The sequence below is a fragment of the Ailuropoda melanoleuca genome, chromosome 2 (assembly GCF_002007445.2).
Source record: "Ailuropoda melanoleuca isolate Jingjing chromosome 2, ASM200744v2, whole genome shotgun sequence".
Classification (NCBI taxonomy): Eukaryota; Metazoa; Chordata; class Mammalia; order Carnivora; family Ursidae; genus Ailuropoda; species Ailuropoda melanoleuca.
The window spans coordinates 83,147,556-83,162,385 of record NC_048219.1 but is presented as its reverse complement, the minus strand read 5'-3'; the positions used below and the strand labels follow the sequence as shown (position 1 = coordinate 83,162,385).

At 48.0% G+C, this 14,830-nt stretch overlaps 1 protein-coding gene across 7 annotated transcripts in view; it reads right to left on the bottom strand.

Moving 5' to 3' along the window:
• Positions 1-1,622: 1,622 nt before the first annotated feature.
• Positions 1,623-14,830, bottom strand: part of TTF2 (transcription termination factor 2) — a 42,758-nt gene continuing 29,550 nt past the window's right edge. For 2 of the 7 annotated variants that reach the window (XM_034654172.1, XM_034654173.1), the window contains exons 18-22: positions 13,503-13,561; positions 12,305-12,455; positions 11,513-11,595; positions 9,517-9,591; positions 8,367-8,689 (exon numbers count right to left, since the gene is read on the bottom strand). In XM_034654172.1, the coding sequence (XP_034510063.1) occupies positions 8,539-8,689; positions 9,517-9,591; positions 11,513-11,595; positions 12,305-12,455; positions 13,503-13,561 (519 nt within the window). In that variant the 3' untranslated portion in view covers positions 8,367-8,538. Of the gene's footprint in view, positions 1,920-4,937; positions 7,250-8,361; positions 8,690-9,516; positions 9,592-11,512; positions 11,596-12,304; positions 12,456-13,502; positions 13,562-14,830 lie in introns of those variants that run through there. The other 5 variants (XM_034654169.1, XM_002923587.4, XM_034654170.1 and 2 more) reach the window with 5 other exon arrangements.

Here is a 14,830-nt window from a genome sequence, read left to right as displayed (position 1 = left end):
GTAACCCAGTCAGGCTTTCTTCCTCACTACTCCACCGAAACCACTTGTCAAGGTCCCCAGTAATGTTCACATTATGGAACCCAATGAACAGTTCCCGGCGTTTCCATCAACAGCATTGAAACATCCCCTTCATTTGGTTCGCTTGGCATCACTCTCCTTCATTTTGTCTCACGGACTTTTCCTGACTCTTCATCTTTGCTGGTTCCTCCTCATCTCCCCCAGTCCTACACGCTGGACAGCCCTAAGGATCCGTTCTTGCATTTCTATGTCCTCCCCCTCCCTAGACAATCTCCTCCTCTCCTGACTCTAAACACCATTTAGATACCGATAACTCCCATGTTGATCTCCTGCTCCAAATTCCAAAGGATTTTATCCAATAGCTTAACACCTCCACTTGGAGGCGTCCTGGGCATCTCGAATTTCAGATGTCCACAACAGAACCCCAGTTTCTGATTCTCACTTCCCAACTGCCTATACTGCTTCTCCTGCCGTCTGCTCCACATCTTTAAAAGGAAAGTCCAAATCCAGTCTTACAGGTGGTAGAGTCAAGGGCCTGGCCTCTCACGCACCACATCCAAACCATGGGCAAATCCGTTCGGCTGTCCCTTCAAAATACATCTGCCAAGCACTGCTCTCCACCTCCACGGCCACTATCCTGGTGTAAGACACCAAGATCTCTCCCCTGCCTCCTAGCTGGTCTCCCTGCTTCCACCCTTCCCTTCCTGTGGCCTGTTCTCCCCTCAGGCATCAGAGAGGTCCTTCTGAAATACCTCAGATCATGTCACTCTTCCGCTCAACACCCACCAACATCTTCCCATCTTACTCAGACCAAAGCCAGTGTTTACATCAGCTTGTAAGAGCCTGTGCCCCGGCTCCCTGCTCTCCTCTCATTTCCTTCCCCCCCACCCCACCCCTAGTCATTCTGTTCCAGCCCAATCTGCCTGCCTGGGGCTCCACAACCTCTCCACATACTCTGTGTAGCAGCGTTTATGATGGCTGCCCCGCCATCTGGAATGCTCTTCTCATAGATATTTAATGATTCTCTCCCTTTCTCCTTGGGTTTCGGCTCCTATGTCAAACATCACCTTATCGGAGAGTTCCCTAACTACCCTGTAGAAAATAGCAACACCCCACCCAGGGCTCCAGACCGCCCTCACTCAGCCGCACCATCTCCTCACACACATATTTTATTTGTGATGTTTATTCTCTCATGTGAGACTGTCAGCTCCGTGAGGGCAGGGATTTGACGTTCATCGATCCCACTGTCCCCATGTTCCTGGCACATAGTAGAGGCTTAATCAATGTTTTGTTGAATGAAAAAGATCTAATTTGGTACAAGTTTTAGTTTGAATCTCCTTGGTATCTGTTCCTGTAAGCCAGACTTTCCTTCCCCCAATTGCCAATATTTGTCATTTAACCAAATACCACTTGGAAAAAAAAAAAAACAAACCTCGGCCTTCTCTCAAACCTGCTGGATAAACTGTACGCACTTCAGGGACCAGCCCTGAATTTTCCAATTACCTCAGACATCCGGGAAATTGCTTTGCCGTGAAGAAGCTTATTGTATTACATCATTTCCCCCCGTGCGTCCTTTAACGAATCAGACTTCACAGAAGCAAGGATAAAAAGCTTTTCATTTACTTCAGTAGGAAAAGGGTTTGGGTAATTGTAGAACTCGACCGTATACGAAGCTCTCTTGCAACAGAAAATCTCCGTCAGACATCCAGTTCTGGCAAATGTCCTCTCCTAGCCTGTAAGCGGATTCATCGTGGCAATTCCGTTACGAACAGTAAGGTCGTTTGTGTGGGAGGCGGCGGCGGCCTGTTCCTTGGCCTGCCATACCACGGAGTCTGAATTCACCTGTCCCGCCAGCTGACAGACCCGGCAAAGTTCGGAGTGATCTGCGGGGCCCCAGACTCCTAAGGTGAGGGGGAAAAGCCATCTGAGGATTTAGGAATTGTCCCCAGTGTCACAAAGTGCTTCAGAAATCACCCCTGAGTCGTGAGCACTGAAGCATCAACAAGGTACAGCGTTATGATGTAAGTTTTATCTCTGGTGTCACAGGTAAGAGAAAAGAGCCACAAATTACCGTCTCTGTCCCCTGGGACGTCGTCACAGGATAAACACCTGGGCTGTCTTGGGTAACACACACACACAGATACGCCCACGCTAATCTCCAAAATGCAGGCCTCACTCAGCTTTACTCCAGAGGATGCGTGCTGCTAAGTTTGTCTCGAGGAGGGGGGTTGGGTGAAGTGACCCCTAATGGAAGCAGGATGTAGAAAGAGGCACGGACTTCCATCCCCTCACCGCTTTCCCAGTCTCCCCACCTGGTTCTTCTCGCTCTAGCTCCTTGTTCTGAGCCCTCCCAGCGACCGCACCTCTCCCCTGTAGCACTTGACACCACCACTGTCACTCCACAGCATCCGGGATGGGATTCATGCCCATCTCCCCTAGGAGACGGTAAGCCTCGGGGAGGACAGGGATGGTTTTGGGTTTTGCTTTTACCCTTTTGCTTTCAGTGCCCACAGTGCCTGGCACATTTAATATGTATTTTTGAACCGATGTACGAATGATTTAGCAGTGAAAGTATTCTCCCCATCCTACCTTGCATACATCATCTCTGCCTACTCTCAGATTAGCTAAGGATTCTGGGTAAAAGGACTCAAGCCAGGAGAGAGGTCGTGTAGCTGCGTGTCTGTCTGCCCAGTTCCCTCCCTGGCGGTGAGGCCCTTCCTCCCTCCATCGCCACCCCACCTACTGACTCTTGGGGGTACTTGGTGCTCTAACTGACCCTAATTTCATTTTTATTTCTGAAAATATTTTCATCTAGGTTACATGCTTAAGAATTCTAAGTTCCTATTTTAATTCTTTGTGCCTGCAGCTATGCTTTTTAAATTCTTTCTGCCTTTTCTTCGGACAATATACTAGGCAGCAAATGGCAGTACAATATCCCACTTTGTAAACCCAATTCTCTCAAGGCATCATGGTCAGCATCAAGATTCCAGACAACCACGCAGGTCACACTGAGCCCTGATGGCTCCACGGTTATCCTACTAGTACGCAAGAGTCTGGCTTCACTTTGGAGCCCAGGTGAAATCCACTTCATTGGGCAACAGAGACAACCAGAGAGTAAACAAGCTGGTGTTCACATACAGCCGTCCTAAGTCCTGCACACAGCTGCTCGAGAAAAGGGTCAGATTCCACAGAGATGTCATCCTACCTACTGCTGTTCATCATAACTGCGTGGCAACAGGAGTCCTCGGCAGGATTTTTAGAGGGTCCAGGATTCCGTGCAGCCATGGCATGCGCAATGCCCTTTTTTGATCAATACCGCTAAGGAGAAGTCAAACCGTAAACCTGCCGTGAAGGCAAATCCGTCACACGAGAAATCCATTGTAAACTGGGCGCTTCGGTGACAGACACTTGCTCTGGCTTTCAGCTGCACCCAGGCTGCTGTCTTACTCTCATATGCCCAGACCCAGTCCCACAGCTGTAACACTAGCACTTGTACGGCACTTCATGGCTTAGAAAGCCTCGGTGACATCCTTTCGTCCTCGCCCACGTCCGGTCGGGTAGGCAGGCAGCCGTAAGAAAATGCAGCACATCAGGAAGGCTGGTTCACACTGCAGAACTTCCGTTAGATCACTCGTGTGGGATGCTGCCCGTTGCTAGCAGGGGCAGGGACTCACCATGTCCAGGCCTTAAGAAATGCACTCCCAGTAATGAAGATGAGTGTGAGCCTGAGAGACACCAGAGTGCTACTTAGAGTAATTCATGAGAAATTGCCACTCCGGGACTAGGATTTAAGAATGCCATGGTTTGGTACGTTTCACCCCATTGAAACAATGGTTGCAACTTTTTCTGCATCCGCCACACCTCCCTAGCATCTCACTGGTGGAGGAACACTTACCCAAGACACAGTTAGGTGGCTCTACTAGCTTAGAATCAAAACAAGGAACACTCAATAAACTGTGTAAGGTACCAGAAGGAATTTTAAAAGTAGATTACACGTCAGTGGGCTCTGAATACCTGGAGATTATAGGTTATAAATTCCTGCATCTGTCTCCAAACTGAAGCAAAAAGGCTTGAACCTCAAAGATAACAGTGCCTCTCTCCTAAACAATGCTTGGAATGCACAGTGTTCATCTAATATGCCTTCTGACAGATAGGACTGACGTCCATCTCGCCAAACAGGCTGCAGTATATAGGAGTTACCAAACTCCCAGTGGAGCGTGATGAAATACATGCTAATTCATCCATCTTACAGATGAAAGAGCTGAGCCGCCCAGCGCATCTGTAGCTAGCCTAATAGACAATCAGCCCAGGGCAGAGCCAGGGTTTGTACATCTTTGCTGGCCTGGGAGCCATTGCTACCCGGGGACTGTGTCTTTGCCCTGGTATGTGGATCTTATAACCCGCAAGAAAGGGCAATCTGACTTCCTTCATTTCCTGATCTCATCACGGACCTCACGGTAGTTGCTGGGTTCTGAAAACAATGCCCACCTTACGAATGGGGCAACCAAAGTGCAGAGAAGTTAATGATCCTTTTCAAATCTATGCCCCCAGCTAAGACGAAGCTGGAACTCGATTGAAAACTGAGTTCTATAAGAGAACTCTTCCTATGGGGCCATGCTGTCACCTCTGTAGTTCTTCAAACCCTGTACTGAGAGTGCCTTTGCTCACCCAGTCTCCAGTGCCTTGGCCCAGACTGTGACTGGGTTAGCAAAGGGCTTCACCCCCCACCCCTGACTCAAGGACGCCACTATTAGTTCCGTCTAGGAGAACTACAATCCTTTCGCACAGAAATTAGCAGACATATTTTGGAAATGATTGCTAATGGAAAGAAGGAAATAGGAACAGTTTCCCAAAGTATACAAGTCTCAAGAGTTTCTATTAGAGTACCAACTGCTCTCTGAACAAGCCCAAAATCTCAGTGACTTAAAAAAAATTTTATTTCTTGATCATGTGATAGCGCTATGTGGGTGAGCAGGGGTGAGAAGGGAGGCACACATGCAGAAAGCTTTGTTCCAGTCGCTCGGGGACTGAGGCTTACTAGACAGCCGAAAGGGTCCATGGCCCCAAAGTAGGTTAAGAATCCCTGATCTAGTGGCTTCTCTAGGGCCTCATAGGCTTCCATCAGTTCCTTGGATTTAGTGGGCCGATGAGGGAGGAAACAGTGTGATGAATCACTTGTAAAGTTGGAGGGGAGATAAGAATGACTTACATCACCTCTCTCCTCTTTCCATTGACTAGAACACAGTAATATGGGCCCACGTAACTGCACTGAACACTGGGAAATGTAGTCTCTCTGGGTGCCCAGGAAGAAAAGGAAACGGGCGTTAGCAAACACACAATATTATCTCCGCTATGCTGTCAAGCACACATTTAGTGGATTATACCAACCATAACACAACTACTAAATGATACAGTACTAACTGAGAGAATGACACTACGTGCTACAAATACTGTAAATTTGTAAAAATGCAAATACAGAATACCTTAGACATTGCAGGTTCAGTTCCAGACCACAATACAGCAAATACGATAGTAAAGCTAGTCAAATGAATCTCGTGATTTCCCAGTGCATATAAAAATCATATTTACACTATACCGTCATCTATTAACTGTGCAACAGCATGTCTAAAAAACAGTACGATGAAAAGCTCTTTTATTGCTGGGGCACCTGGGTCGCTCAGTCAGTTGGGTGTCTGACTCTTGGTTTTGGCTTGGGTCATGCTCTCAGGGTTGTGGGATCAAGCTCCACGTTGGGCTCCACACTCAGTAGAGTCTGCTTGAAATTCTCTCCCTCTGCCCTTCACCCCACTCGCGTGTGTTCTCTAAATATTTTGAAAAAAAAAATCTTTTATTGCTAAAAATGCTAACCATCATCTGAGCTCTCAGCGAGTTGGTGGAGGGTTTTGCCTCAATGTCAACGGCTGCTGACCGATCAGGGTGCTGGTTGCGGTAATTTCTTAAAGTAAGGGGACAGTGAAGTTTGCCCCATCGACTGACTCTTCCTTTCATGAGTGATTTCTCTGTAGCATGGAATGCAGTTCGATAGCACTTTGCCCACGGCTTACACTTTGCCCAAAGTTACGGTCAATCCTCTTAAACCCTGCCTCTGCTTTAGCAATGAAATTTATGTGATATTCTAAATCCGCTGTCGTCATTTCAACAATCTTCAGTGTCTTCCCGGGAGGAGATTCCATCTCAAGAATCCACGGTCTTGGCTCATTCACCAGTTCCTCATCTGTTCAAGTTTTATCATGAGATCGCAGCAATTCAAATATAATAACGACAGAAAAGCCTGACACACTGCGAAAATTACCAAAATGGGACACAGCCATGAAGTGAGCAAACACTGTCGCAAGAAATGCAGTATCTGCAAGGTGCAACAAAGGGAGGTCTGCCTGTACCGTAAAAATGCCAGGTAGTAAACTTCATTTCACAAGCAGCACATGATACTACAACAACAGGAAACGATGGAACAACATGAAGTGAAACGATACCAAATACCGGATGGTACGAGGATACCCATACCAGGCATCTGTTCACGGAAGAAGCACCTCCTTGCTCTGACGCAGGTGCGGCAGGACTGTCTGGCCAGAGACAGCTGCAGAGGCTTGGCCTCGGGGTCCTCTCTCCGCCCTGCCCAGAGACAGGTTAAAAGGAGCAGCCTCCCTGGCAGAAGAGAGGGCGAGACGGCCTTGGAAAGGGTAGGAACACTGGTCTCCCATGAGCTGAGAGGAAAAAGGCAACGGAGGGCTTTTTGAGCTTTTACTGAAGCTTTTGTACAACTCCCCTGGTGTCGTTTTCCAAAATTGTCTAACTCTAAGGCATGTTCTTTTTTCTGAAGTAATTTCTTGGCTTCTACGTCACCCTTAAGTAAGTCGATTGATTCACCTGACTGACGAGCCAACTGGTTGACGTGATCACCGGCGCCCAGTTCCAGGGATAAGATGGCGCCTCCTTCCAGGGAGGGCCTAGGGCTTGCCAGTGAAATGAGAAGCCGAGAGGGCTCAGAGGGCCATGTGTAGGTCACTGTTCCAGACCCTACTGCAAACCCGCAGCGGCACCACCCTGAGCCCTATACACAGGAAGTTAGATGCCAAAAAGGACTTTGAGGTCGGCCAAAGTGAGCTTCTTGACAGATTCGCCAGATCCTGATAGGACCTGTTTGGCCAAAGTTTTCTTCTTCTCTTGGAGGTGTAAGATCTTCTCTTCCACTGTTCCCTCACAAATAAATCTAAAAAAACAGATAAGCAACTACTCAGAAACCCAGAACAGCATATTTAATAACATATTCAAACTTCTATTTATGCTTTAGTTTCTACGTGAGATTTCTTCCTTTACTCGGGTTTTCTTAGGTTTGGTTAAAAACTCTATGTTTATGAGATCCAAACAACCTTGACTCATATGTGCCTGTTTAAAATGATACAACTCAAAATTATTTTTCATTTCCTTCTGAAGCTAAGGTAATTGGAAAAACGCCCAAATAGGCAGATGATATCCCTAAACAAAAAAGTGCAGAGATCCAGCTTTCACCCAAAACGCTCAACCTTGATCAAGTCAGAAGGTCTTAAAGCTTATCAAGTTCCTGCCAGGTGTATGTGTGCTGGTATAAGCACGGTGTCTTATTTCTTGGCTAATTCACAGTGAAAACAGTTTTTACCACCTGAAGAAATGCCGCTGTTGTCACTCCCTCATTCGACAAGCACTGACTGAACTTTTACAACGTGCCATGTGCTATGTTAGGTGTGCGGATGGAGAGACGTATACGGTCCAGTCGTGCGCTCTCAAAGAGAACACCGGAAGAGAGGCATGAAAATAAACCACCCTACGAGCTGGAAAGCGCTGCAGAAATATGTCCCGTGTGCACAAAGAGTAAAAGGAAACATCTGGCTCTATTGAAGACTGAACTCGTTATGTGTGGCTTGTGGGGGGAGCAAGGGTCTGCCAGATGGAACCAGAAGGAGAGCGTCCCAGGGAACGGGAATGTGGCAAAATCATGGCCGAGTTCAGAACACGGTTAGGTCGGGAAGATCAGGTGGTCCAGTCTGGCCAGGGCAAAAGTCAAAAGGACTCCACCATGTTGCAGAGCAATGGCGGAAGCTCGAGAGGCTGGTGGGGGCCAGGTCATGCATGGCTTCACGTATCATGCTAAGAAATTTAGATGTGGAAGAGGGAGGGCGCAGTTTGCACTGGATACAGGGACACTATTCACACAGACGAGGAGTTCAGAAGCACTGAGAGGAAGGAGGGTATCTCACTTCAGTCTGCGACATTCTGAGTTCCTAGACCATGTCACAGTACTTGCTACATAGTGACCGCTCCACAGGTGTTAGATTTAGGAGCTGAATAAGACGAGTGCACGAGTGACTGATAATGGGGACGTGCACACTCGGATTCAGAGAGTTAGCAGGGATTTGGGTATCTAGGTCTGATGCTGGAGACCTCGGGGGTGAAGGTTCAGACTTTGGGCTGCCTGGAGTGGACAGGATTACTAAGGGAGGTGCATACAGGATGAGGTGAGAGCTAACGACAGGCAAACCAGCATGATCGCTGTGGAATTCCCGTAACAGGACTGGTTTCAGCGGAGCAACAGGGGTGAAAGGCTGAGGAGTGAATACGAGAGGTAAGCGAGTCAAGACGGTCAGTGATTTCTAATTCTTCAGGAAACCCGGCCCTGAAAAGGAAGGAGAAAAAGAGGTCCACTGCTAGACTGGATTGTAGCATTAATGCTGCTTGTGGTTTTTAAGGAAGGAAAGTCCTGAAGAGAGGGACATTCTCAAAGTCGTTGGCTTGTGCGCTTCAAAAATGTCAATGTCATAAAACACAAAGGAAGACGGAGGTATTGCCCCAAATTAAAGGAGACAGAAGAGTCAGGACAACTCAATGCTACGCAGGCTCTAGGATCTTCCTTTGCTGCGAGGGACCTCACTGGACAAGTGGCAAACGGAATAAAGCCCACACTCGGGTAATAGCACTGCATCAGTGTTAGCGTTCTGACTTGGAGCATCTTACTGCGGTTATGTAAGAGAATGCCCTTATTTTATGGAAACGCACCTTGAAGTAGTTAAGGGTAAAGGAGCATCACGGCCGCAACTGACTCTCAAATGGCCCAGAAAAAAGTCTACATGCACACGTACACGCGGCACAGCACGCGAGCAGTTTCTGGTATTATTTTTACAAACGAGATTTTTGGGGGATATTATTCTTTTAAGAACTCTTACATTCATTTCTCCATGTCCGAAATTACGTCAAAATAAAAGTTAAAAGCAAAAAACTAATAAATAAAGGGTGGAGCTACTCTCCCTAGCCCTAATGGACAAGACTTCTCTTCTCCTGCAGGGACCAACCCCAAGGTCACCCCCAATTGCTCGTGCTCCCTTCTGGACTCAGTAGGCAAGCGGTCACCAAATACCTTACATTCTGTTAAAACACGACCCAAGAAAGCCTTGTACAAAAGGAAAGCTTGTGAAGAGGCCGAAGTTCCAGGGGGCCTTTACTCACTTGTGAACGACAACATCTTTCTGCTGCCCGACTCTGTAAATTCGGTCACAGGCCTGGTCTTCAAGTGATGGATTCCTGTGAGAAGAGAGGCAAGGCTCAAAGGTGCTGCCACCTGGACTGGGTGGGCAAGTCCCTGGGCAGAGCCAGCCTGAAGCTGTTTCTGGATGGCTCTGCAGCTACAAATGGTGGTGGTGATTTTAAAAGGTTGAAAAAAACCAAATAAACAAAAAACCCACAGTGATGAATACAGGCCAGGGACCTATGTGGCCTGCAAGGTCTAAAACAGTTACCATCTGGCCTAAAATATTTACAGAGATAGTTTGCAAATCCCTGTCCTTGGCTATGCTGGCTCCAGGAAGGCCTAGTGTCAGATACCTTCTTTCCCTCGAATGAGAAACTCAGGTCAGTTTGCCAGTAGAAGCTCGGCACCACCGTCAGCTGACGACTGTAAGTAACAGGTGAAACCAATGCTCCAATTCGGTCACTAACTAGTTGGACGAACTTGGGCAAATCACCTCACCTCAACCCTCTGCACTTTAGATTGCTACTTGGAAATGTGAGGGCTGCCTGATGAGAGGGAACACCTTTCATTTTCTTTCTTTTTTTTTGTAAAGATTTTATTTATGTATTGGAGAGAGAGAGAGCACAAGCTGGGGCGGGGGGCGGTTGGTGCAGAGGGAGAAGCAGACTCCCCGCTGAGCAGGGAGCCCAATGCAACGTGGGGCGCAATCCCAGGACCCTGGGATCATAACCTGAGCCAAAGGCAGACGCTTAACCAACTGAGCCACCCAGACGCCCGGAAGCACCTTTTTCACTTTTAATATTCTGGGATTCAACTAAAGAGACTTAATTTCTTCCCTTCTTTACAGATCCTACCAACTCCAAACTAGTTTCTCATCTTACCCCTTCAAAATCTTGGACAACATTTCTCCATTTCAGAGGACAGCATTTATTTTATTTATTTATTTTTTTTTAAAGATTTTATTTCATTTATTCGACAGAGATAGAGACAGCCAGTGAGATAGGGAACACAAGCAGGGGGAGTGGGAGAGGAAGAAGCAGGCTCATAGCAGAGGAGCCTGATGTGGGGCTCGATCCCATAACGTCGGGATCACGCCCTGAGCCGAAGGCAGACGCTTAACTGCTGTGCCACCCAGGCGCCCCCAGCATTTATTTTTTTAAGATTTTATTTTTAAGTAATCTCCACACCCAAGAGAGGGCTCAAACTCACAACCCAGCGATCAGCAGTGGCACGCTCTACCGACTGAGCCAGCCGGGCGCCCCCAGAAATCAGCATGTAACTCCCACTCTGCTTTCCTCCCTCAAACGCATCAGGGAGTCCTGAGACCCAAACACATCCTCCCGGAAGATGATCCCAGGTTGGCCTCAGTGCGTCCATCTGCGCCGCCTGGAGAAGCAGATGAACGTGCAGCAATCTCCGCTTGGCATAATTAGAAAACCCCAAACTGAGACTAATTATGACATTTTTCTCCTACCAACACACAAACTCATTTATCTTATTTCCGGGAAAGCTGCGGTTACGCTCCCAATGTTGTCACTACGTGCGCGGCCAAGGGCCTTGTGTTAAGTGTATTCCGAACCTAACTAGAAAATTCCTTCTCCTTTTCCTTTTGGAGTAAAGCTGCTTCTTCTTTTCCAGGGTTGAGATTTCTTTGGACATCCACAAATGGCATGAAATATGGTATTCTGAAGAGGTAAAACTGAGTGATGTAGCTCTGAGCCACGAGAAAAAACCTTCTTCCCAGTTTCCATGGAAACAGATGCAAGATTAACAATAAGGTGAATGCTATTTTAAGCAGTCATTTGAAACCTTGCTTGCTCAGGAATTCAGGGCCATCAACAGCCCCACGCCCTGTACAGACCAGTACCTGTACACAGGCAGGCATCCTCACCAGAAGAAGTCAGCACCCCCCCTCGGGCACCCTGACCCCCCCTCCACAATGCTAGGATAAGGCAAGAAAAATCCAGTCATTACCAGTGCATATCCAGAAGAAAAAGGTGGTTTCCTCCAGTCAGGTTTAGACCCACACCTCCAGCCGAGAGAGAGATTAGCATAACCTGAGAAAGAAAGTGCGGCATTCCCTTTATACAGACCTGATCTGTAATACATCCCTCCCTCTGTCTCAGGTTCAAGCCCAAGATCAATACAGATAAGTACCATGCTCCTATCAGATTTCCCTCTGCTGTCAAAAACCTCTGAGATACACTCTCCCGTTCCTCACCTTTAAGAAAACTCTCACTTCCTGTTTTCTTGTGACTCAACCTCAAAACATGAATTGTCTGCCTGCCAAAATACACACACGCTACAATTTAGAGCACTGGGGGTGCCTGGCTCAACGAACTTTCTGTTAACCAGATTCCATCCATTCCCTTGGTCTCTGCACCCCCACCCCCCTCCATTGCTGCTCTTCCTGCCGCCCCCCACCCCCAAGGCCACCAGTGTTTTCCACGTTCTTGCTGTCCCTCCACGTCTCCCCACACTTCCTCGTACCAATTTCCCACCTACCCTTCAAGGCTTGCCTCCTCCACAAAGATCGCTCCAGCCAACCAGCTCTGCTCTTCCTCTGCTTTTAGCCCTAGTATTTCACTCTCTTTAAAGTGTCTGCACGCTTCGATGCGCACCCCAATAAATGTCTAATAAATTCAAAGCGCATGGAGGGATCAAGGCAACAAGCGTGTATGCTCTGAGCTGCTACACTGTAGTTCTCGCTGTGTTAACCAAGAACAAGGTGCGCTCCGTGACAGCTCTGCTGTGACCCACTCGTACCTGGGGGCCCCTGGAGCTGTTAAAGGCCTCCACCAAGTCCATTCTCTGTTTGGGGTTGACAGAGCCGTCGATGGTGGCGAAAGTCAGGCCATGCCTCTTCAGGTGCCACGCTACGACCTGCAGCATGCTGGTCCACTGGGAGACCACGACACTGGAAGGAAGGGTCACACAAAAACATCAACCCCCTGAAGACATGAACCAAATTCACCAGCAGGGTCTCAACACCTCTTGAGAGTAACACCACGTTACTTTTGATTCAGTCATCAAATGTGGACCAGGAAAGGCCTTCTGCAAAGGCACACGCTTAGGTCACACTTTAAGGTGAGGATGCTTCCAGCTGTTTCCAGATCCAGGATGTAATTCGTCTCATGCTAAATGAGGTCATAATAAAGTGGCGGCCGGCCTAAAATAAGGATTGCAGCCTCCTATTATTTGGAGAGCTGTGGTCCTGCAGGAAAGGGATATACGGGCCGCCCTCCCTTTGCCAGCCACATCTAGCTGCTGGGGCATCTCTACCCCACACCCCATGCTATGCTTTAACTAGGGTTCTAAGTTTTTAAATCAAAATATCCACATATACAAACGCAGATCCCTAACACATATGAAAGGGTAAACAAATAATGAATGGATCCAGGCACCCAACTCCAGAACATTCCCAGCACTGTGGGGCTCCCTGTCTGATCACACAGCTCGTCCTGCCTTTTGCACCTATTACTCCCTTGCTTTTCTTTAGCTGCTTCTCTACTTTAAACACTTCTCCAGATGCTTAGCTCACTCTGACCCTCCAGTGATTTCCTTCTCAATCAGTGCTACAAATATTTTTTTTTTTTTAAGATTTTATTTATTTATTTGACAGAGACAGAGACAGCCACCGAGAGAGGGAACACAAGCAGGGAGAGTGAGAGAGGAAGAAGCAGGCTCATAGCAGAAGAGCCTGATGTGGGGCTCGATCCCACAACGCCGGGATCACGCCCTGAGCTGAAGGCAGACGCCCAACCGCTGTGCCACCCAGGCGCCCCAGTGCTACAAATATTTTAACTAGAAATCAGAGAGAATGTGTGCTGTAACCTCAATGCTTTCTGCTGAGGAGGATTCAAGGTCCTATATTTATAAAAAGCTGAGATTTAGAACTATCAGCAGTATCAAAGTTTCTTGATTCATCACAAACAATACTTGGATAATAAAATAACACAATTACCTCTTTTGGGACGCTGAATTTCCTCGGATTGCCTCCAATTCCACCAACAGAGATGAAATCTGGGAAATGTTATTTAGTATATGTAAGTTGTAGCAAATTCGCTTTTCTGCATCATCCCTCACCTGAACTACTGAAGTGGCTTCTCTCCCTCTGGTCTGACCCCACCATAAGCCACTCTCCTCTCTGCAGCCCAAGGGCTGTTTCTAAAATGCCATTCTGTCACTTTCCTCCCCTGGCTGCAGCCCCCGCAGGGCCTTCCCACTGAGCATCAAGCCCAAGCTTCTGACATGACCTACCAGCTCCATGCTGCTCTGGCCTCAGCTTATGTCTACAGCCTCCTGGCTCACTACCCCCTCCTCAAATGATGCTCCTGTCCTATCAATCTTCTTCCTCTGCTAAGACATGCTTTGTTTCATCTTCATCCATTCTGTCCCCTCTGCCTAGAACACCCTTCCGTGTCAAATCAATGTCACTTCTTGGAAGTCCTCACCAACTCCAAAGTATGGGTTAGGGGCCCACTGCCTACCTGCTACTAGGGTTCCTTTCATTCCTATTATCATGGTCTTTTTCACCCCACCCCTTGTGTAGCAACCATCTCTTGCTATCATGATTTGAGGTGCTCCAAGGAAACAGAGCCAGCATAGGACAGGTTCGTTTCTGGTTCATACCCCTAGCATCCAGCGCGTAGCCGAACCAGAGAGGTACTCTCCGAACATGTGCAGAAACAGAAAGAGCAAGCGCTTTACCCAGTTTAGGGCCCGTTCCAAGGCTATTGAAGAAGAGGAACCGCCCAGTCAGAGAGACACTTGCTAAGTTTCCCCCCAAAAGCTTTTTGAGTATTTATCACTCCCCCAGAGCACATTTGAGTCCACGAGGGAGCGGCTGGTCAGAACACATGAGCACGACTTGGGAGAGCAGCTGGATTCATCCCTCCCAACTGCTAATGCAAATGACCTTTTGAAAGCCTCAACGGGCCCTGGAGTTCATTCCCAGGACGGTGGAGGAGGAAGAAAGCTGGACCAGGAATCGGGAGATGAAGAGAGCTCTTCTGCTGTACCCCTTCGGGACTCCTGGTGAAGAGTGCAGATGCCTCATGGCTGAAACAAGGGGCCGCTCCGGATGAACTCTGAGGGGCCCTCAGCGCTTACACTCGCACTGCCCTTGTTCAAGTGCTCACCTCCAGAGGTCCCCACCCCCCACAAAGCTGCCTTCCAATCTCAGCAATGTGCTGGACAAGAAGTGAGGACAGCACTGGACCATTCTGAATCCGGAAGGAGAAAGAAAAGCATCTGGTGTCCTGGCGACTTGAGGTTGTGTAAGTGCTCGGA